Raw genomic sequence first — 24518 nt, 5'->3', positions numbered from 1 at the left:
GCAATAATCAAAAGAAACCATCAGCCAAATTGAAAATAAGTGAAAATTATATTCCCCAAACTGATTTTTAAGACTCAGAAGGCAGGTACCACCTCTCTAAAAATCACAAGGCTGGCTTAAAACCCTGACATTTTACAAAATACATCAGGATTTTTTTGTTTGTTTTCTGTCTTTTTTTGAAGTTCAGAATTTCAAGCTTTCCTTTTCAAACTTGAGACTTAAATAAACTTCACATTTATGGAAAGTAAAATATACTTTCACTTGAAAGCCGGGTTTCTCAATGAGTTGTGACTCAAGCTGATAACGTTTTAAAGAAATCACGACACGTAACATTGCAGGAATTGGCTGTGCTATGACAGGAAAAAGTGAAAGGAAAATAGGAAGAGCAAGACAGCACGTTTGTCTCACAAGATAAATGAGAGATACAAAACAAGGAAAGACAAACGTACGTCAAAGCACTGCTCTGCAATACGGCCATTCTGGTACTGCCGGCAAGGATTACACAAATTGAACCATGAAGTCATCCAAATTCTCAGAACCCTTATAAGTGACTACTTTTAAAAACATCAAAATAAGGAATGGTTCTTGCAGGTTTTTTTTCACTCAAACAGAAAGCGATGACACAAAACTCACTTCAGAAGTGACTCTTTGCTGGTTCCTGAAACTGAAAATCCCATCGTGCTGGGGATGTGACTGGAAGGCAGCAGGGTGAGAGTCCAGCCTGCTGCGCCATCCCGAGTCCGGGAACTTCTCGTGTTCAGGATCCTGCTGGCCAGCCATCCACGAGGCTGTATGGATGCGAATTGCTACGGTGCTCACTTAGCAGCTCACAGTTTGTTGTGGATATAAATGTTCTGTATGAACGGCCTAGCATACTTATTACTGTAAATAAAGTCACTTGAGTGGGGATATGAAAAGTGGCCTTTAGAATTACGGTCATATGAATAAAAATAGAGCACACGTAGAAAATAACTGAAACGATGTGTAATTTAGTATGCCATGACTGGTATTAAGAAGCAATCTTGGGATGGAGAAGCATTGTTACAGTTTAAAGTCACACAAATAAGTTAAATATTTATACCAGTCTATATGAGCTCCTGTGTATTAAAAAAAAACACCAAAAAACACAAAAACCCACAAATCCAACAATAAATACATCCATCTAAACGTACAGGAACTATGTACTACACATTCTGCTTCTGGAAAAGCAGTACTTTGATTTGTTTCAAGTATCATGGTCTGCAGACATCAGCAACAATTACAGGCTAAGGGGAATCCTCCAGAAAAGCACTGTGCGGCACACTGACTGTCATCAGCAGGCTTCTGGTCGCACAGGAAACACCTCCCGGTGGAAAAAACCACGGCCATGCGTAGGTGCGGAGAAACACGGAGAAACATTTGCCTACTGAGAACTGAAAGAACCTGGTGGATGCTTCAGGAACCACACAAAGTCAATAGCAAAAATAAAAATAAACATAAATAAGTTGTAGTGGAAACAGGACTGACCTCGTAACGTCCTAGAAAAAATATATAGGTATATGTTAAAGATTAATGTGTGATTAAAACCAGTGAACACCCAAGCTCCAGACTAAGTGAGATTTATCAAGAATCTTTCCTCTTTAGCTAAGTCACAACTGACTGATCCAAATGGTATCCATCCCTCTTGTCAGCAGTGCTTTGTCATTTTACCAGCAGAGCTTTGGGCTTCATGTTAGGAAATTAAGTAATCAAATTTGAATTTGCATTTCCCCTGGGAAAATAATCTCTGATATAGCTCTCTTTGATGGAAGCAGGACTCGTTCACATACAGAAGTTGTGTATTAAATGTAAAACCAGAAGATTAGTTTTCTTGTTGCTCTCGGAAGCTCTGCAGCTCCTCCAGAGTCACTCCAGATCTCACGTGGTGAACGGCAGCGGAGCCACGGGAGAGGGCATGAAAAAAATCACATCTCTCTCTGAATTTCGAGGCTGTGGGGAGCCTGTGGCTCCCTCCACAACCTCCTGCTGATAGAGAAACACTTGGCACGCCAAGCCTATTGGTATTTTTGTAATTGTATTTCTGGAATTAACTTCTGGCTCCCGCGGGTCATGGGAAGGCGGCGGCAGCGCTCACAATGGTGGTATTCTGCCCCCGCCGCCCCCGCTCGCAGCCCGGGCCCTGGTCCTCGGGGAGCATCTCGGGGAGGACAGGGAAATTACAGAGCACGGACACTGCCTGCACGCAAAGAGAAGCATCTACTTATTTCGCAGAAATTCACCTAGAAAGCCCTCCCAACGTTAATACTGCGTGTACAGAGCGATTAATGTAATTTATGAGATTAACGACTACTTGTTTGGCTATCACTCTGTTTGCAGGACTGATACAACCACAGAAAATTTCCTGGCACGCCAAACCAAAAGAATCGCTCAGAAGTCATTTTTTTTTTTTTCTTCCCCGAAGCACTCAATCCCAAATAAAGAACAGCTTTCATAGCTTTTCTCCTTGACAAAGGACAGTCTTTTCCCATTGATGGGGCAGGGCTGGGGGGAGCTTACACTTCCACGTCTTATCAACATCCACGAGAATCGGCATCTTGTGCTCTCCAGCGCGCGGGTAGGGAACGTCTCTGCTTTGCTTTCTGGAAACACGGGCATCATTTTAAAACAGGACATAAAAGCGTGCACACCAAACTGACCCCAACAAACTCCAGGTTTTTCATATGCTTCAGAAATATGGCAGGTTTTGGCTCCACACTGGCATAACAAAATCTTTGCTACAATTCATTTAGCTTTGATTGTGACCACCAGGTTTTTTTTTTTTTTTTAATTTTTTTGCTCTTCCCCTGTCCCCACGGCTCTGCTCGTGCCAGGGAGCACAGATCCCAAAATCACAAACTCACGCCTGATCGTTTGCACCCAATAAAAACCCAATAGCCCACAAACCAACCACAAATTACTCTTTGGAGGAGAGGGGGAATCGCCTTGATGTCTCTGCCAAATTCTGGATGTGGTAATTATTTTCTGCCTCACAACGCCTTCCCACGTTTTCAGCTGGACAAGTTATCCTCCATTGCCTATCCCCTATCCTACTTCAGCTAACGTTCGGCATCATCTCTGACATAAACACATTTCAGTCACATTTGAAGCGATACCTGTAGCTGCGTATCAGTGTGTAAGATCTTCCTGACTGATCAGGGATGCCCAAAGAGTAGGTTTTCTAAACCTTTCCATTTAAAGACCTTAATTTTGGCTTGTTTAGAGTAAAATTTGCTTTACTCAGGTTCGTGACAAACCTGATTCATGCTCACAATTTTTGATGCTGCAGGTCATCCACTTCCAAGATAATTTCAGGCCAAGGTCCATTGACCCACTGCATATTTTCCTGCTACTTGATTAACCAGTGCTTCATCCATCACAGCGAAGGCTCAAGGAGTCATTTTAGTACCATCCTCTGAAAAATCCGTCCAAACCTGGCCGATTTATCAAACTTTGAAATGCCATTTTGAGCAAACCACTGAAGACCCGCAGAGAAGTTGCCCCAAATTCCATTTGCATGGGGAATGGCAGGGCCCCAAACTGAGTGGGGTCCAAGATCTTTGGATCTTTGTTGTTTTTTGATCTTTGACCAAGATCGCACCAGGCAGTGTCTTCACATACATTTCCCTGTCTGATGATGGACAACGATCCAGCCCTTGATCAGAGCCCTGTAGCTAATTAAGCCAATTGCTGCAGGACTCCTGCTCTATTTCTCGCTGATGCTGGAAGGCATGCAGGGAGGGGTGGGAGACAACAAGCAGGAAAAAATGGGGTTTCTAAGACTACGCCAAGTAAATGGTGCCCCTGAGTGTCTGCCCACGTCTGCCTGATTTGCAGCAAGTCACTTGATATAAAATTTGTCCAGACAGGCAGGAAATGTGACTTACTCTGTGAGTTTAGCACAATTAGATCCTGGAAACCTGATCTGCATAATTATTGTGCAATAGGAGTCACTGAAAGCAAGTAAGCATTAAAGTATTTATAACAACGAAATAAAATTACTAAAAATTCAAGTTCTAATACTCAGTTTTTGATACTGGTGAGTTTAATCTCATCGTGCCTCTGGCTCCCATCTGTAGAATGGGACATAATCTTACAACTTCTAGGAATACAGCTAAAACGTTAATGGCAAGAAGTTTGCAACACTCAGCGAGGAAATTTAATTTGCATCAGGCTTTAGGTTGATACCCACAGCAGTGGGGATTGGTACCCTGTACAATGAATGACGGAGAAAGTTCTGTGCAAAAAAAAGGGGATGCAATGACATCATTAAAAGACAGTCCTACTCCGTAAGGAGGCTGGACAGCAAGGCAGCAACAGGCAACCTTACCCCTGGCATCTCCTGACTGTGAAGTCCTGAGCTTCAAAACTTAAATATATTTGTTCCGATTTTTTCAGTGTATAGCAACTGAAAGAGTACTTTTCAGCCACATACTATGGATGTAATAACTAAGGCTTGTTGTGTTTTTGTGTAACAGCTGATCGAGATTTGAGTAGTGATCTCAGAAACACCTTGGGGTCATTATTGTTAAAGGGTTTGTTAAATGCGTAAGTCGAGTTCCAAATTTCCGTAATAGCATAGTGGTCCAGAATTACCCTAACAGTAAAACATGGTATTTAATACGAGTTTTCAGACCAATAGGGCCCCACTCCAACAAGGGAGTTAAATCCTGGTTCATTTCCCAATCAATAGCCAGAAAGTATGTGCTTCATCATAGCTAAGCTGCTCTGTTCTGCTAGCAACAAAAAAAGCCGCAAAAACCTATTTCATGGCAGATTTCTTTAAAATTATGGTAAACCGTGAATTAGTGCATTAGATACTTTTTATCAGCTTAATTCATTTTTCCAATCTTGAACTGACATAAAAGCGATCATATTAGGGAAGGAACGAGTTCGAGAATCCTAACACAAAACGTAAGGCATAGCAGGAACATAACCAGCATGTGAACCACCTCTGCAAAAACTGTGGTAAGCACAGAAAACCTAAGGCTGGCTTTTGCATCACTGCAGCAGGTACACCCACTGTTTAAGAAACAAACCCAGGTTGTCGAATCAGGAAGAGTGACTGGGAGCTGCTGGGCACCACAGCTCCTGCCTGAACATGAGGCAGTGTGGGACAGTCCCAAGCCAGGAGCACAGCAGGGACCAGACTGCTCGCTCCTCTCAGTAAAAGGGTGAGAGGTTGGAGAAAGGGCGGACGCACACTGTAGTGGTCTTTTTACGCACCGCTTACTTGTCACGGCAGCCCAGCCATGCTGTCTGCCTCTCTGAGAGCAGCAGAGCCAAGGTTCAGCTCTCTCCTTGCTCCAGTCAAGGCTCAGCTCCTTGCTGCTGCTGCTGCCCAGCTGCATACTGCACCCCTCTGCTCCAGCACGCGGATCCTGCAGAGGATCCTCATGAGGAACACTGGGGAAAGCCCTGAGCAACCAGCCCTGCTCCCAGTGCCAATCCCACTGCGAGTGCTGATCCCACCAGGAGGACTGGAAACCTCCACGGCCCCCCATGACAGGATTTCTGTGAAAGAAGCAGTAGCTGTCCTGTACATACTTTCTTTGTGGGTATATGTTGGGCAACTGGCACAACCTTAACAAATAAATAGAAAAGTAACGTAGACCAAAAGAGTAATTATGTAAGTGCTGGCAAAGCTGTTATCACAATGGTGACTTAATTGCAAGCCTTTATTTGTCTTGATGGTTGGTACAGGACAGCACACTGATGGTTAAAACTGTGTTTTGTTTTGGTTGTTATTCTTAAAAACCAGCCACCGGTTACACTGCTGCCCTGACTGTCAGGGCTGAACCACAGATGTCAACTTTGGGAAAAAGAGAGAACTTGTACAACTACCTACCTGTGCTGGATTGGATCTATTGCGATGGAGAAGCTGCTCTGGCAACCAGCAAGCCAGACAACACATGTAGATGTTTTTAGATTTAAATTCCCCTCCCTTCCCATTAATGGAAGTTGGAAGGAGGCATACCAATATGTGTTGCAGCAACAGCAGCCAGAGTGACAAATAAATATAGAAAGGACAAAAATCCCTGAGACATAAAAGCATTGGAACTACAGAACATACTTGGAATCAACAGATGTTATTTGTACACATTTTGTTATGCTGTCACATAATTCGCTTAATTAAAGGACATATATATCATGAACAGCAGTTAAGTTACGGCAGCGCATAAACCCAGGACGTTAGTATTCTATCCACCTTAACCAAAACGTCTGACACCGTCAATTTTAATACACAGTGGCTTTAAGAAGTTGGCTACGGCTTCATGGCAGCCTGCCCAGGTCCTTTGCTCAATCAAGCAATAGTTGTCTTTGACCAAAAAAGAAAAAAAATAGCCAGTGTCATTGCTGAATGTCTGCTGGCATTTGCTTTTAATATAGGAATAAGCAGATCACACGCAAAGACAGATTAATATTTTGGGTAACCGTAACACTGGAGAATTAGCTGGTTTAGTAACTTATTAGTGAAGCTACCCACTTCTGATTCGTTTTCCAAAAATTACTACACAATTTATGTGCGTTATGTTAACTGTACGTATATATGAAGTCCTGTGCTGTAGGCAAACTGTAGGCACTCATACCTCACGCTGTTTACCCTCGCATTATACAATACCAGCATGTCACAGTGCCCTGGGCAAGGTCACCACACTCCTAACAGTGCTGGGGGATGTGGCAGAGGAATCCGTCTTAACAAATTACCCTTCACTATACACGATTCTGCTCATAAATCTTGATGTATCGCTTCCCAGTACCGTAACTCTACCTCGCCCCGCTGTGCACCCTCCGCATCTTTGCATTTATGAAGCGTTTTGCCCAAACTGATCAGTCACACACACGACGCGAAGGTGCCGCTGCTGTAGGAGCGCTCTAGGAGTGCCTCGACCTCCCGGAGCACCTGCTCTGTCCTTCTGCTTTCCACCTGGGGACAGGAGCCCGAGCCTCAGGAGCACTGAGGTGCCCTAGAGCCGTGACAGCGCCTGTAACGAAGCAGACCGTTTCTCCCGGGGGACTCAGAGCCCTCCCCGCACGCCACCCCCCCGAGGAGCCCACCTGAACCTGCCGGTGCCTCAGAAACCCGACGGCACACGCAGGTGAGCCCGACCCGCGGCGGGGCAGCCGCCCGCCTGGATTTCCGTGCCCTAGCCCTGAGCCCGGCACGACCCCGAGCCTGCTCCCGGTGACACCGGGGCAGGCGCCCCCCTTCCCCGGGCCGGGCTCGCCGAGCCCCGTGCGGCAAGGATCCGCGGCGCGGCGGGACCGACCTGCGAGCCGCCGCTCCCTGACATTCCTCCACAGCAAGTCCCAGGCTTTGGCGGTGGAGTCCCGCAGCTGCTCGCTCAGCGACCGCCGGAGCTGCGCCTTGCCCGGGCGGCGCTGGCTGCTCATCCTCGGTGCCTCCTCATGCCGCCCCGGGCGGCCCCGCTCAGCGCCGCCGCCGGCGGCCACATGGGGCCGCGGGGCAGCCCCAGCCGCGCCGCAGCCCGCCTCACCGCCGCCCCTTGCACCTGAGCGCCGCCCGCCCCCGCCCCGGGGCCGCCGCTCGGCCGCCAGCCTCCCCCCCGCGGGGCGGGGAAGGTGCCCCGGGGCCCGGCCCGGAGCCGGGGGGCGGCCCCGCTTTGAGGGGACGGGGGTCGCGCACCCCCCCCCCCCACCACCCGCCGCCACAGTCCGTGAGGGGACGGCGGTGCGAAATGGCCGACCCCGGGTCCCCTCAGGCGCCAGCTGTGTCCCCAAGCACCACCCAGCCTCGGTGGCCCGAGCGTCAACGTTAGGTGGCCCTGCGCCTAAATGTCGGGACCCTGCTTGATTTGGGGAGCCTTCGGCTGGGATCTGTTGGGTCCCAGCCGCCCCGTGAGCCTGCACCCAAGCCTGGGCTGGTGCTCGCAGCCCTGGGTGCCCTCCTCAGGGCAGCCCGGACCCACTGGTGCCCACCAGCGATGGCCGGGCCTGCTGCTCTTGGGGTGGCAGAGGGAGGTCAGCCACAACGAGGTGACAGAAAACCCGGCTCGCAGGGTGTTATCTGTCTCTCAGGAAATAGTAATAGCCACTTCACCCCCGGCGGTACTTTTGCCAGAATAAAATAGTTTTTCTGAGGTCTCTTTTTATCAGCTTTCCACCAAAGTCACTCTCCTCGCAACGCAGTCTCTCCAATTTCTTTCCCTCTTTTCGTTCCACCCACTTATCTTCTGCCTCCCTCCCCCTGCCTCATTCCTCCCATACCCCCTTCATTATCTCCTCTCTAACAAGCTCCTGCCCTCCTGAAAGGTTTCATAACTAAACTCTGGCAGTCACTTCTTGCACACATTTGCAGACAAAAAGGAATTCCGATTCCTCCATCCCTAGATGAGCCAGAGAGCAACATCAGCGCCCTTACCCCATTTAGGAAACCAAGTTGGGGCCTCTCCTTCCTCTGGGATCTGGGAAATATTGTTGTAATGATTGCCCTTTCCCTATTCTGGCCGCCCATGGAGCGGATGGTTCCCAGCATTACTGGCAGCAGAGAGTCTGATAGCAGGAAAGGACAATAGGGGCTTAATTTCATTCAGTTGCAAACCATTATTTATTACTTACTATTTTTGCAGAGTGTCTGTGATGTGCAATGAAGAGGCTGATGTTTCTTAAAGTGGGTGCCATGCACTGAAACAGCTGAATACCCTGGTGAAGCAATCATGTTAAACATTACAGATATCCCCATCTTGTTTAAATTAAAATTGTCGCTGTAATGTCAGCAATACCCATACAAACTACAAGCAAACACACAGCTGTGTTCCATATTACCACTCAGTTTTACTGATGTCTTTTGCCTACCCTCTGATGTGATTTTTTTTTCATTGTCCCTGTTCTTAAAATGCTTAAGACTCTTCTTAAGCTACTGCATTTTATGTAATATGGTGGTGATGATGTACTTCTACAGAACTTGTAAAGATACTGTATGTCACTCATCCTTCTGCAATTCAACCTACAGCATCCTCCGACTGACCGGACAGACTCTTCCAGGGCCAGATGCCCCCAACATCTGGCAGGAGGACAGCATAATTACGTAAATACCTCCACATCCCATGATCCAGAGCAAACACCTGCTGATGTTAATGGGAGGAGAGAGGATTACAGTTCCTGCAATCAGCTTTTTCACCCTGTAAATCAGCTTCTGACCTCTGTCTCACTTTATTTAGCTCCCTACCAATACAGCCATTAATGGTATGTAACACTCACAGTGCTTGTTCTCTGCCAGGGGCTCCTGTCTGCTAGGAACCAGGTAGAGATGAGCAACTGATTTCTGATACCCTGCTCAGCTGCCATATAAAGATCAGCTATGACACGGTCTAGATAGGAAATCACAACTTCAGTTTTAAAGGTTTTTATCCATATTGCTGTGTCATTGCCCACAGATTACGGTCCGTGTCAGTCAGCACTGTAACCTCCAAAAGTGGTCCTCTGGCAGCCACACTTGGAGGTGCCCCCTCACCACGTCCAATCTGTCTGGAAAATATGTCTTCATTTCTTCAGTTCCTTTCTGTAATGGCCAGAAAGTGGTGATACAGTAATAGATATTCTCTTCCCTTTTATACCACTTTGAAGATGTTCCTTTATCAAAAATGTTCCTAGATGTCTAGTTTTACTGAAAATGGCCAATTAGCAATGAGATAGTAGCAATTGCTAATACCTTGTTATCTCACCGCAGGTTACCAAGATAAATGCCCGTGATATGGCTGTATTTCATAATCAGCAGCAGATCAGAACTGGCAAGCCTAGACTGATCTCTGTGGCAGGCACTGACAAAAATCTTACTAATTCCAGGTACTTGCCATTACTGCGGAAAACTAAATCCGGCAGCAAAACCAGATACTGTACTTTTTTCCCCAGAGAAAACAGTGCTATTGAGTAATGAGAAAATATCTCATGCAACAACTGGCCCATTCCCATTATACATCTTTAATCACAGTCAGCTGTTCAGAAGTCGAGTTACCAGTGCAGGTATTTCTGATGTATTACGCCTAATAGCAGCAGTTACAACAAAAGCTGCGCTACACAACCTGCGAGAAGAAAGGTATGTGTTAGGGATCACTCACAGGTCAAAGATGTTTCACTTCTTTATAGGATGTTAGGAAGCGTGACTAAGAGGTAACGTTCTGGACCTCCTCCGCACATTTTCATTGGCTGGGTAAGTGCCCAAGTAACCAACTGATCAGAGCTCTTGTCCGCAGTTTGGAAGTTTTTGATATCCCGAACAAGATGGATAACCTTTGGGGAGGGTGGGATGTGGGGGGGTGAGAACATTTTCCACAGAAAGAGCAGTTTTCCTGCTTCATGCTAGTCTTGCCAACATGGTTCTGTTCAGAATAATTGCAATAAAAACAATGTATATGATGAAGGGAAAAGGAGAAAATTCCCAGCTGCCCTAAAAGAAGTTGAACTATGACATTTGCCTTTTCTCATTGATAACAGAATACTGGCAGGAATGACAGTGGTGTTTGTCTCTGGAGATCTTGCAACCATGTACAACGTTGTGAAAAAATCTAACCTAATTACACCCATGCTCTGATGCCACTGTGGCACAGAAGTCTGATGTTCTAATTATATATTTAGCAATTTATAGTTCCTCCCAATCACCATGGTAATTAAATGGCAAGTTAATTGATGCTACATAATAATCTGGCCTCTAATTAGCAGTGTGTTTTTAATTTGTTACAGCTTCCATTATGCAGCCTGATCCAGTCCTAACAACGTCACTGCAAAAACTCCCGTGCGTTTGGTAAGAACAGAATCAGGCCTAAGGAAAGACAGAGATGACAACCGATCGGTTTGCCATTTGTAAACCACTGAAAGCCTACAGTAAAAGTGTAACTTCTTTCCTTTTTTTCCTCTAGACCTTAGTTACTGAGAGTCAGCATTTTGTGTTAGTTTAACCACATCAGAAGAGTGGTCTGCTTGTGGAAAAACAAACTCGGGAATGCCTTGCAGAGGAAAACAAGAAAGGAGCACAACCTTGGTTACTGCATGCTCTTCGGTGGACACAACCTCCTCAACTTGTATCTCTTAAAAAGAAATAACAGAACCAAAGACGAAATCAATTAGCAGTACAGGATCCCTGATGCAATCTGATGCTAATCAGCACAATACCAAACTTTACAATACGCCTTTACAATAAGTCCTCAAGAACCGACTGTAAATTAATGAAGCTTCTTGAAGTTTATTATACTCCAAATGATGTTGTTGTACTTCTGTAACTTCAAATAGCAGCTCAGACAGCCGGATATACATACATCCAGGAAATATTTATATCCTTGGCAATGATCTTTATCTCTTTGGGGGTCCTACAGCTCTGGAATTTGTTTTCTATCACAGGCTGAATGTCCCAAGTCTGATGTTGCAAGTCTGAGTTACTTCTGGAAGGGAAGAAAAGATCTGAGGTTTTCCACTGCTTGTTTTCCTAACAGCAGACTGCAGTGAATTGCATACTAATTCTGTGGTTGAAGTTATGTGAAAAGTACCAAGGACATATGAGTAGGTGTCCTCTTTTACATCTAAGTAAACAAACAAATATTTCGGAGAGAGAAAAACAAGAATCACTATGAACGAGGACAAAATGTTCCAGCTTGTTCCCTGGCACGCTCTCCTTGCTGGTTATTTCTATATGCAAATGATCATCATTTTAAGGTAGCTTTAATAAGGATCAGTTATAAAGCTGTTTCACTCTTGCCCAGTTTATTGAGAGATTGGCACCTATCTGTTCGCCCTTCTCCCTTGCAGCTTCCTGAAGCCCTGGGAAAGAATCACTCCACGTTTTGCCAGCAGCAGAGCACTGCTGTCTCGCATTGGTTGGGGCCAAATTCTTTCACTTTTGTTCACGGTGATTAATGCTGAAATAAACAGGACTTCTTGCAGAATTCAATGTGCAAAGGCTCAAAGTATGCTCAGATACAGACTCCAGTAACAAAGTATCTGCTGTTTGACTGCACTCCACCTCCCTTGCTGGAACTGGCATGGAGGAGATGGGGGCAGGGGGGAATTAAGATTTTTTTCTGTTCACATGACAAATGGTTGTATATTATTAATAAAAAACTAATACCAAAGTACCTAGAACCAGAAACTGTATGGAACAAAAATACAATCTTTGCCCTCAGGCGACTGCAAACTAAACATATACCAAGACACCAGTGGAGAGAAGGGTAGGAAGGGAAGAGTACATGAGAACGATAAAACAATGCTGGCCAGTGTACTAACTGCTGGTGTTAGCACGCCAGAATTCATTTTTGGAGGCACTGACACGAAGCAAGTTAGCAAGAGGGTCTCACAGGAGGTTAATGCGATATCGTAATATATTCAGAGGACCGACTCCCAAGCATGAGGGGCAGCTTTAGAGAAAGCGTGCCAATGCATATTTGAAAATGTAATGGGTAGACAATGAAAGCTGGCATCCCATGCAGACAGACTGTGGGAATCAAGCTTTTAATATTGAGCGAATGATAGATAGCGGAAGGGCCTTCAGCCGTCAGCCAAGCAGCCTCGGCTGGATGCAACATAAAGGCAGAGCGAACTGCAATGAATGGTGACAGCAGAGGACTGCCAGCGGTTTTGCATTTGGGATGCACTCAAGTAGACCAGACCATGTCTATCAAGGCAGAGTAAGTGGGAATAACAATGAGATGGCAAACATGGGATAGAAGTTCTTCCTAGAGCAACCATGATTTTTCACCTGAAAAACTTCTCCGGAGAGAAAATTCATTTCTTAAAGAATAAAATTAGAGAAAAATTCAGGGTTCTCAGTTTGTTTTCTAGAAAACAACTGCAACATTCCTGTTCTTACCATGGAGCAGGATTTTCACCAGCTGGCCAACCTTACCTTGGACTTCTATCCATATATCATATCCTAGCCGTAGCTAGCGCCTGCAGATTCTTTCTGAATAATCCCTCTCCTGCTCTTTTCAAGCCTTCTTAACTCAGCCTAAGTTGTCGCACAAGAACAATGAAACCCGGGGGAAGCCCACATGATAGGTGGGAGGATGCGGCAGTCAGTGAGAGAAGTGAAAAAGGTTGTAGGGAGGTATCTGTGGCACGGATGGTCAGCGAATGGATCACTAAGTCAAAAGAGCACCTCTAGTGCCTACCTCTAGTAGACAACAAAGCTTATACTCAAATTGAAAATTTCTCCAAAATGCAGACACAGAAGCCCTTGCCCATCTCTCAGCAGAGAAAAATGACCAAAATAAACCAAGCAGCAATAAACTTTCAATGTCTTTGGTAGGATGCTCTGTGGACATCTTTAAAGTATAGGATGTTGCAGACATGAAAGCCTGGGCTGGGCAAAGCTGGTGGTCACTGGAGAAATAACCATTTCTTCCATGATTAAGCAACTGGGAATGCGGCATACATTTTATGCGTGTAGATATAGTATTTTTTTACAGGAGCAGAGCTTGACATTTGAAGGTGATTAATGCACCCGCAGAAGTGAGCGGTTATGTTGAAACAAGAAATGTCTCAGCGCAGAATATTGCCCCTGCTCTTCTCATTCTATCTTCTGGTGTCGCATTTTTTCCCCACCTTTTTGTTGCTTGACAAAAATATATTATTCTAAATTACACCTTTCTTGTGCTCATTTCCTTAATATTGTATTGGGACCTTGTCTAAACTAAGATTTTTTAATTTTTTTTTCAGGCTTCCAACTGTTATTATCATCACAGTAGAAATAATTGAAACATTTGTAGAAAAAAAGCTTTGCAGCAGTCAGTGGTGATTTAGCACACACCGTATCTGGATATTGGTTCAGAGACCTGGGAGCTTGTTCTTTTTTTTTTTTTTCTTTTTTTTTTTTTTTTAACTCTCCTGGATTACACAGGAAAACACGACCAGTTTTGACAACAGGTTCTAATGACAATTCAATAGAGCTGTTGCCAAGACCAGTTTACTTTTAAGAAAGGGTAAGGACTTTCTCTTCAGCTACACAAATGCTCGTGCACACACACTTTCCCAGATTTCAGGTTACTGACTGATGGGAGGATACTGCCAATAACAGTATAATGCAAGCTACGGATTTTTAGAACTTCCTTTGCTACTTATTGCACAGCTACTATTTTAACTTATTCAACAGATTTTTTAAAAATGTTTAATAGAATTGACATGCGGCCATTTCTGGAACCGAGCACGGCAGCTGTGTAATGGCAAAGCAATGCCGCTAACATTTTTGGACAGGAAATAAAGAATGTCGTGTCCAGTTGCAATAGGGGATAGGATTTCAGGTAGGCAAATTATAATGACCAGAATCAGAATTTGGCTGAGGCCCAAGTTAACCCCTATTAACCTGAACACCTCTACAGGATCTTTAATCATTTTATTAAAGCTGATTTTAAATTTCTTCTTGCTACCACAGTGAAGAACAGCCAGGCAGTTGGTCACGGTGTTTTCTGGGCCTTATTCGAGGCAAAGACTGGTGGCTATTGAATGGTAAGCATCATTTCCCACAGACCTGTTGGGAAGGTTTCCCAGCAGACCCAGGGCCTGTCTAAACCCACTCCATCACTCAGCTCTGGCGTTACAGAAGTCTGTGCCCCAGCAGGTTCAGCGGTACCGCTGTTCCTGCTGGTATAAAGGAGCTTAAGCTTAGGAAGAATGCTTATTTCATGACATTTAACATCTCTGGATATTCCCACTGAGAAGCAGGATATTCATGCTGTGAAGAAGGGGCTGGACGAGGTGGACCTCCAGCTCTTTCTATCCAAAAATGTCTCCGTTTCTGTGAGAACATTTTGGTAGCGTCGGGCAGCACCTGTACTCCATTAACTCCAAAAGCATTTCAGTGTTTACAGTAACCAGGAAATGTCGATGTCTGTGTTATATTAACAAGTCAGCAGCAACAACTGCAGTTTCAGATTTTAGAGCTGAGCAGAGAACGGTTCACTGTGAGACACTGAGGGGTTTGCTTTGTTTGGTTAAAACACGAACAGGCCTGTAGTGCTGCCCTTGAACTATTCAAGAGTGTGAGGGGAAGAAAGTTATCAAAGGATGTCCAATACCGGGTCAGTAATGGCTTCATAGAATCAGGTAGGCAAAAGATAAGTAGCTGAGAACTGTAAGTCTAAAAAAATATTCGTGACACCAAGTTTGGAGCTTCTTCACCTTTTTTTCTTCCTACCTTTTCCATGCAGGTTGAGCAGGTTCATAAAATGGCATAATCTCACTCAAGATGCAGTATATTGGAAACAAAGCTGTACTGTGTTTTTCTATGGACAATATCACATATATGAGCACAGAGGTAAGCAGGCTATAATGTGTCACTGTCATAGCAGGCAGCAGAATTTAAAAGAGCACTGACGTGCTGCTGTATAATCATGGTCTTTGTGAAAGGATTTCACTGTAAGAATGCAATAGTCTACCACTCAAAGCATATATTGTGGTCTTCCAGATAGACTCCAACTTCTCCATGTAAGAGGCAAAAAATCTATGCTATGTACCCCTTTGCTTTTTACAGAATTTTAACAGTGATGTTAAATTACCATTACATCAATAGATGCATCAAACACAATGGGAGAAACCTAGAAAATACTAAGATATTTTCCTTTTCAATTTTGGGATGGAAAGTAGTGCTTTGCAAAGCAGCTTAATTCCCAAGAAAGGCGACAGCAGGGATTGCTCTGTCACCAGCCCAGCATGCCAAAAGCAGAGAGAGCTTGAGGAAGCGTTACCATCACCTGCTGCAGTGCGTGGCACTGTGACCAGCATGATGCCAGAGGTCACAGCACTGCTGTATACCGCCAGCTTCCAGAAAGGGGCATCTTTTTGATTTAACAATACTTGAAAATTTGACGGCAGAAAGAAAAGAGCAGGCTTCATTTCCCTTTTGCACTCCTTTGGAGCACTGCCTTCCAGCTGGCCCAGCTCCCCGCCTTGGTATAAGGAGACTCACTTTTTTGAGGCTCCACGTACAAAAGTCTTCCTGACTTAAATTCAGTGCCGTGTAAACAAAGCAGATAGGCACCCAGGCCTGTGGAGCAAGGTAAGAAAAAGTTGGTATTTTACTGGTATGTATTACTGGTTCTAAAGTTCATTTTCCGTGGCTTCCAGTGAAACAGTTTCCTATGGATGATGTCAGGACATCCTTACGGTGCTGCAGATGCAGAAGTGGCTCATATGGTTTACTTTCACCACTGTCAGGCAGACACACTTCAGTAAGTTTTTGTCATTTTGTGCTGACATGAATGGGTTCTGTAGTAGTTACCTGAGATCTACATTTCAGTGAATTTTTTTTGAATCACCAACATTAGAAAAAAACATGTAAATTGCCTGGAGAGTAGGTGCTAAATGCATTAGAACTCAGCAAGATCTTACCTAGTGTTAGTTTTTGAGACAGAAGATGGCTTAGTTTAAATGACAGAGAATATTTATACCAAGTATAACCTTGATGTTAATTTGATTAAAATTATCAAGTACATAGTTTCAGAGTTCAGGCCTTAAAAACTTTTTAGGGAATGTCACTGCTAAAGGGAAAAAAGCTTAGGGTGTAAATGTGAAAACCAAAACCCAGTCTTCTTACGGCCTCAGATTGGAGGCTATTCCCCATTTCTATTCTCAAATGTTGCTAAATGGTTTTGCAGGGATCTAAAATAGTTTATTGCTGTCAGTCAAGTCATAAAGAATACTATTTCATCTGGAAAACATTATCCTCCTTTAGGACTTACACAGATTTGGATTTATTCTCCTCTCTCCTGTCCTATAGCTCATCTTTTATAGCTGGGCAGGATAAATGTGAAGTGGGTTGTATGTGCTACTAGAAAGTTACAGTAGTACGTTACTCCACTTGATACAGGTAGGAATTACCTTTTAGTGCAGATCCAGGGAAACTCAAGGTCTTCTCCTTCATCACCAGGGACAAGCTCCCTTCCTACAAGAACTGCTCTATCATTCATTAAAAAATGCCACGGAATTTAGACCATGCACTGAGCACTAGTAACAACCTCACATTAATGGTGAAATTCTTGACTTACTGAAGTAATTCTCAAAATTCCCACGTGCTTCACTTCCTTCAAGCATGTACACTTTCCTTTTCCTGTTTGCTCCCATTGTGCTTGTTGAGAATATACGAGCACAAAGCCCCCAGTTTCTTGCTGATTTGATGGTCGTCGTTAATGGGGAAACAGATTCCAGCACATTGGAGTGCTACTTTTTCTGTATCTTATGTTCATTGGATATCCACATCATTTATAGGTGAATATAAATTTATTACTGCAGCATTTTTTATTACTTCTTTAAATAAAAGAAATGCATTTTCTCTGCATATCATTCTTTACTGCCTTCTCTCTTGTAGATAGTTTTGTAATGTTGACAGTGCTGGAAGTCACCGTGATATAGTTCCTGAATTTATATGATGACATTATAATAATATCAACGCTGTTCTCTATGGTTCATATAAATTAGCATTTTATTTGCTTTCATGACGAGTGCTGCAAATTGAACAGCTGTTTTCACTGGGCTGTTTTAATTAAGCTGTCCATAATGTCACCTAGGTGTTTTTCTGAGCTGGTAGCACTTCATTTATAATGTAGTATCAGTCAATGCTTCAATCATTCCCAAGCATTACCTCACACTTAGGTACACTGAAATCCCATCTGCTTTGAGACTGTCAAATCACCTCGCTTTGGTGATCTGAATTTGATTCCCGGAAATCTTTCTAATCTTTGGTACTCTAGGAAATTTTGAGTTTGTACAGATTTTGCCATCTGTTCACTCACTTGTCAAGATAATGAAGCTTTAAATGATACTTGTTCTAGCGAAGATCTTACAGACAACCTGTTATTAGCCTCTCTTCACTCAGAAAATTGATAAGTTTAATTTGGGTGTTTATGATCTTTTATAAAGTTTATGTTCTAGAACTAAAAATTCCTTCCCACACTTTGATTTCTCAGGTTGTTTCCTATCTGTTTCGAAGATCTCTGGAATAGTATTTTGGAAAGCCCAGATAAGTTGCATCTCTTCCTGTTTTCCCATGAAAAAGATGTTTCTCTCTCTCTCTTTTTTTTTTTTTATTATTATTTTTACAGAGCCACACTGGATCCTACATCTGTATTCTCATCTGGGTGTATTATAGCTTGCTCTTGCTCTGATTTTTATTTATTCCTGTTTGCTTATTTGTTTTCAGAAACACATAATTCATATGCAAAGCTGAAATTATTTTTGTTGCCCACAATGTCTTCTTTTCCTCTTTAAGAATGGTGTATTCCAGCACACCCACTTTTATCTCAATTTCTGACTGTGCTTCATCTCTTATTCGCAAAGAGGACTCCAGAATGTGCTCGTGTCCAGGCATTCAGTCTGGAAGTACTCTGTCCAGGCACAAAAAAATCATGATTTTAGATCACCCATGGGTGATGTCATGATAGATCATGATAGGATCATTAACCAGCAGAAGAAAAGGCGATAAATTGTTTTGATAGCAAGACTGGGGGAGGAGTATTATGTATGGCTTTAGAGCTTGCAAAGCCCTTTGCCCATTTCACTGAGAACCAGAGAGCACTTAGGAGCTCTGGAGAACAAGAGCTATGGAGTGGGGGCAACAGGAGAAGCAGAAATAAGGAAGGAACAGCACTGTAGGGCATCATGAGCAGAAGAATAAGCAGACCGTGAAGCAACAGTGCATTTAAGAGGAAAGTGAATAGAAATAGAAATGTGAATAGAATAGAAATGTGAATAGAAAAGTGAATAGAAATAGAATAGGAAATGGTAAGGGGGAAAACTAAAACTGGACTTTTCAAAGAAGGATATGAAGAGAACAAAGACAGGTAAAGGAGTCCAGAAGACTAAAAAAGACAGTAGGCAGAAAATATCCATATTGTAGAGAAGTGTGCAGAGCAATGAACAAAGGGCTCTGCATTGTTGGCTCTTTGTGGTCCTAGTCTGGGTTAACTGAATTATGAGTTAAACATAATTTTAAAATGCTTGTTTTTACACTTCATTCATTCTAACTATCTGTGAATCTGAAAATCTAAGAAATTCTCAAAAGTAATAGGTATCAGATTCATGTGCCTTACTTTTAGGCACCCATTGTTGAAAGAGAAATGAGGGAGGTGGGAAGATGGGAGGGAGGGGGCTGTCCCACAGCATTCCACCCCAAAACGGCTGCCTGGAAGAAGTGCTAGAGGAGACCTGTGGAGGAGGGCGTGCTCCAGCTGGCGGAGATGTCACACTCAGAAAGTGCTTCCTTCTCCCCACTGATAGGAAAGGGGCTCAGGGAGCCCCCTTAGACTTGGGGTAAAGCTGGAGGTATGAATTCCATCTCATGTTTCCTGTTTCTGTCGAATTTTAATGGGATTTCAGTATTTAGCCATTGTAGGCTCATTTGAAAATCTCAGCTTCAGTATGAAAATCTCAGTTGCACTCTGTATTTTTGGAAGTCTCCAACAGATTTGAAAGTCATTGTAATTCTCAATAGAATTTGTGTTCTGCAGTCCAATGACTTATTTCGCCTTTTGTTCTTTTTTTAACACAGGCTACGTTTTGATGTGGAGACGCTGGAAAATTTTACTGTTTTGCTGTAAAATAACAACTTTGCTTTTGCAGCAGCAGCTGTAAAACATGAACACCTTGTTGGATCACACTCCAGAAATCTGAAATGGGAGCCCTGCCAAAGCTCAGGGCTTCCTTTTTGTTTTGACTGTGGCGTGGCTCTTGACTCTGTTAATATCACGTTCTTCCCACTTGTGCTTTTCAGACACCTACGGCCAAGCTCATTCCCAGTTTAACTCCACTGAACTCAATGGAGCTGCAACAGAAGCGAATTTGTCTCAGTACGTCTGTAAATTAAGCAGCCATTTGAGTTGGAGAGTGTCGCTGATAAGCACTAACAGCACAGGAGTGCCGAAAGGAAGATATCTCCTAGTTAGTTTTGGACAGTTGACACGAACTCCACTGTCAGATAAGTCTTACAGACTGTGGGAAACGCTGAGTGGGAAAAGTCACACTCGCCGCCTGCTAACCATAGGAGGAAAACAGAGCTGGAATGCAGGGGAAATCTCGACATTATCTGCTCCCCCTGCTCCTACCAGCCAGGCAATCCAAACCACTAGCTGAATACCAGCTGCCTCTGGCCATGGCACAAACAAACGTGTTTTCTTGGCAAAGTTTTCCCTCACTTTTGGAGTCGAGAGAGGAGGCAAACAGAAGAAAACAGTCTAAAGTGTGTGTGAGGGGAGTGTTTTCCACCAAAAAGCAGGCGCTGCTTTTCTGTATTATCTAAAAAGACAATCACAAAACACTACCCCTGCAGACAGAGGTGAGCCACACTCTCCAAAGGACAGCTATGTGTACTCAGCGAGCCAGCAGCCCTGCACCACAGAGCTCCAGTAATTTATCGCTCCACTTGGCCTCCGTTGACATTGTCAATGACGGTGTGCCACGGGCTTCAGTAAAAGAAGGATCAAACGCAGGGGAACAAAACTGCTGGAAAGGAATTCTCTGTGCCCATCCAAATTGTATCACCTGAGAATAAAGCATAGCCACAGCACACGAACACTGGAAGATAAATGGTATTTCCTCCCCAGTGATCATAAGACTCGGTCTATCAAGATCTAAGGAAGAACAGTACGTTATATCAGTGTTCTACATACACAGCACAGCAAGGTAGAGGCACTCTCACATGTCTCATTGTACGCTCAGCTCCTTACCTATGTGTAACTCAACACTCTGGATATCATCCCTGCTTGTTACACTTCAAAAATTCCAAGGCTGTGAGGCCAAAGAAGAGGAGCATGGCAACAGAAGCAACAAACAAAAAGGTGTACTTTAAAACATTACCAAGTATTTTGAGTTCTCCAATACATCATCCAGCCATTGAGCACGCTGTATCAGTTCTGTCTTATAAACAGGTGAAAATACACAGGAGCAGAAGTTTTGGTTTAACTTTAGAAATTCACTGTACATTTTTGGTATCAAATGAGAGTCCAAAGAGCTGTAAATCAGATTTAGACAACACGCGTTGGTGAGCAGTCAAGAAGGGGAAAAGGGCAAAAAGCAGGGCTAACTTTTTGCACTAGATGTTTATAAAACAAACAAATGCCAACGTTGGCAGTCTGCTAGAGATGTCAAACCGCCTAAGGCCTTGTGCCAGCTTTACCTATGAAAAGACCCTGGAAATAAAACTAGCAGCAAAGAACACCCAGCAGAATGGGGACTGTAACCTGGACAACACTTGGCTTCGGAACCAAAGTGTGTGAAAATAAGCTCTCGACAAATTGTTTGAATATTGACTTGGAAATAAATGTAAATGCTTTAGCCATAACCTTTTTATATGAAGAACATCAGTGATAACGTAAAGCTGTAATGTTTGCAAATGATGGGCTGCCATTATGCCTGTACGGTGCTCAAAAGGACAGTACTCTGTGCCTGAGCTTCATTGCCACTATGTCTGTGCAAACAATTTAACAATTGTAAATGACTTAATTAGCAATCCAAGTAAGTTGTAGCTTTAAAACTTTGCTAAAAAAACTACATACATTTTATGAAATATAACGTTCCTGAGTCCTGCATTTTCTCAGATACTTAGAGGAGTAAGATGTAAATTTTTACAGATAAACATTTTTCTTCCATGCAGCTATAAATATATCATTAAGAGACTAATCCTACCCCTTCCAAGTTGCCAGTGACCACAATGGGCACAGAATCAGGTTCTACAAAGGTGGAGTCCTTAATATGCTATAGGAAAAAAACTGCAAGGTTCTATGCTATAATCAGTTTGCTCTTCAGAATTAAGGCAATTTAAAAAGAAATTGATAATTATCAATTGGAGACAGAATGTGTTCCTGCATACGCCAGGGTGTTGGAACTGGATGATCCTTAAGGTCTTTTCCAACCCAAACCCTTCTGCGATTCTATGGTTCTGTGGTTAGGGACTTGAAAACCATTCAAGCAATCTAATAACTTCAGTGAGACCTACAGATGGGCATTTTTCTGTCTTTTAAAAGCAAGCTTTTCTCATTAGCAAGTGTTATCTTAGTGTTAATTCCATATCACATGCAATCATATATTGCAATAAGGATTGAATTTAAATAAAGAGAAATCCCTACAGCCCTGGTAAGCTACGAATTTACTGCTAAGCAACATACAATGACAACTATAACAGCCCGAGTAATTAAATAAAATACTATCAATTGTAGTTCATGGAATAAATGAATATTTAATCAACTTTGCTTAAGAATAAATTGAGCATTTCCTTTGAAATTTGCACACAGAAGTCATCCAAGCTAAATTTCAAACATTGCATGCTTCTTAGCAAGTCTTTCTTATTCATAAATTTGCAGCTGACACTAAAAACTTGCACGGCAGTCAGGCAGACCTGTTCCTTGCACAGAGTGTGCTGGGCAACTTTTCAACTATTTAATCATATTGCTTGATTTTAAACCCACACTGAATTGGTACTTGAGTCAACTCTGGTGTGAAAACATTAATTTTCACAGGAATTACACAAGGGGAAAATTTGTTCTTTTGCTTTAAAACAGATTTTCCTGACATACATACTAGCCTTATACAGCAGAATGTTTGGGGACTGAGATAAAAGAAGAAATGAGAGAGGGTTTGTAGCTAATATAAACAAATTCCAGATAAAAGGCTAAAGCCATTTACCTTCTCAGACCCCATGTCAAAAGCCAACACTGCACTAAGACGAGAACTGTGGTTTCGGAGTCATTTAGTAATCCCCACATATAGAACAACCTTTTTGACAGCTGTTTTCTTGAGCTTGCCTTTCTTATTTTCCTGCCTTCATGAAGATACTGAGCCAAATTCACAAGTGATAAATGCCATTAGAGTCAATGGAATGATGCATGGCACGGCTTTGGCGCGCGTGCCTTTTGTGTTTGTATGCAGCTCCAGCCTCCTCCTCTTGCTGCACTTCAGCTGTGGTTTGACAGCGTGGTGCAAATTAGTAATTTGTTATTGCCTTGTGCTGAGCGCTCAATAAATACCAGCATCTGTATGTGCCTTTCTGTCATAGCTACTTGCTGGTCTGGGTGGAATCTAATACGGAGGACAGGAAGGGCAGAGATGGGATGATTTTCAGTTACAGGGCTTGCTAAAACAACTCTCCTGTTTCTTAGGAAGGTGCCCCTGCAGCTGACGTTAACACTACATGGTTCTTTGTCCTCCTCTAGTGGTCCCCTCGTACTTAGGGAGAGGCTTAGGCAGTCATCGCTTCCTTCGAGTTAATGCGGTTCTTACTCAAGGGCAAGGTGTTGAGGCTCATGCCTGAAGATCATGGGTCCAATCCCAACACCAGAGACAGTGATGGGTTTCATTACTCTTATGTTCACGAACGTGGAGAGCGGTGTCCCTGACCACAGCAGCCAACATGGCCAGGTGCTGTGTCTTTTTGTGCCACGGTCATCTCTGCGGAGCAGAGCTTCCACCGCGGTAGTGTGCTCAATAGCCTGGAGCAGTGGCATGGGCTGCCTGCGGTCCCACAAAGGTGACACGCTGCCAAAGGTCAGAATCTGGCTGCTTCATTCAATAGCTTTATTGCCCCGAGTAGCTAGCATTAAGCTTGTGTTCCAGCCAGAAGCGTTCATTTGTCGTTGCTTGTCCGACATGCGAACAAAGAAACAAGGCAGAATCTATCTTTTGTTCTAAGCCTTCCAGAGAGGAGCTACACATCACTCTCCCATAGCACAAAACCTCACAAGTTACTCCTTAGGAACTGATGTTAATAGTTAGATGCCAAAAAAATGAACCTAGAGACTAGTTATATGATGGTAAAGTTGTCTAGTGGTGAACGCTGCTGCCTGGTAGAAATGCTTCTGTGAAAGCAGGAGGCTCCTCCTGGATAGCTGTTCTTCCGTGCGTGTCTCTCCCTCAGAGCTGTAAGGCTTAGTCAGCATTATAAAACAGTGAAGATTTATTTTGTTGCTTGCATACTTTAAATCGTCTAACCTTTGCATTTTTGAAGTGGAACCTTCCCCAGCAAATAAAAGAAGAGCGCACAGCTTACACTGTGGTTATCGGAGAGGTCTGAGGGGAAGGTCTGCTTGAAATAGAAAACAGATATAGCAGAAATTTATTATTCAGTGAAAATTTTCCAGGCCTTTTTGGTTACATTTGGAATAAACATCAAATGCCAAAATGTGCCCTCTTCCACGACTCTCAGAAAACCTGCGTTTAAAGAAGGTTGGCTGCTCAGACGCAGTGCAGCTGAATATGGCTGTTCGAGTGGAGAATCCTGCAGCCCAGTGACTGACCCCAGCTGCTGGAAAGCAATACCTTCCCATTCCACAAAGGGTAAACTTCAGAGGAATTCATCAATTTGCTTTAGATCACCATTTGCAGCAAGGTTCCTGTCAGGTCTTTTGAGGTCTCAAGAGAAGTTACAAGCCCGAGCCCATCTATCAGTTTAGTGTTCAACTCTCTTTAGCAGTCCAAGCTGTAAACAAAAATGAGTTAAAGTAGGAAAAATATCTATAATAGCCTCATCCCGAAACCATTCTTTACACTTATTGAAGTGTATTACACTACACTTTTTA

At 43.5% G+C, this 24518-nt stretch overlaps 2 protein-coding genes across 19 annotated transcripts in view; one reads left to right on the top strand and one right to left on the bottom strand.

Annotated features, from left to right (window-relative positions):
* Positions 1-24518, bottom strand: part of STARD13 (StAR related lipid transfer domain containing 13) — a 297430-nt gene that overhangs the window by 140729 nt on the left and 132183 nt on the right. The window contains exon 1 of one of the 10 annotated variants that reach the window (XM_080568402.1): positions 7287-7546. The exons of 8 other annotated variants lie outside the window; for them this stretch is intronic. In XM_080568402.1, the coding sequence (XP_080424528.1) occupies positions 7287-7410 (124 nt within the window). In that variant the 5' untranslated portion in view covers positions 7411-7546. Of the gene's footprint in view, positions 1-7286; positions 7547-24518 lie in introns of those variants that run through there. One more of the 10 variants, XM_080568411.1, reaches the window with a different exon arrangement.
* Positions 5-23764, top strand: LOC308183030 (uncharacterized protein). 9 transcript variants are annotated; one of them, XM_080568551.1, is made up of 5 exons: positions 7653-10186; positions 10717-10777; positions 10893-15038; positions 15168-15274; positions 19724-23764. In XM_080568551.1, exons 3-5 carry the CDS (start codon positions 15025-15027, stop codon positions 20080-20082), a joined length of 480 nt encoding a protein of 159 aa, XP_080424677.1. In that variant the 5' UTR covers positions 7653-10186; positions 10717-10777; positions 10893-15024; the 3' UTR covers positions 20083-23764. The 9 variants fall into 9 exon arrangements, 5 of the variants coding, with proteins under 5 accessions (XP_080424675.1, XP_080424677.1, XP_080424676.1 ...); XM_080568549.1 differs by adding an exon at positions 5-7115 and having other exon boundaries at positions 8990-15038; XM_080568550.1 differs by having other exon boundaries at positions 7653-10777.

This window comes from Anser brachyrhynchus (genome assembly GCF_964034855.1).
Source record: "Anser brachyrhynchus genome assembly, chromosome: 1".
Lineage (NCBI taxonomy): Eukaryota > Metazoa > Chordata > Aves > Anseriformes > Anatidae > Anser > Anser brachyrhynchus.
This window is presented reverse-complemented; position numbering and strand designations above follow the sequence as displayed.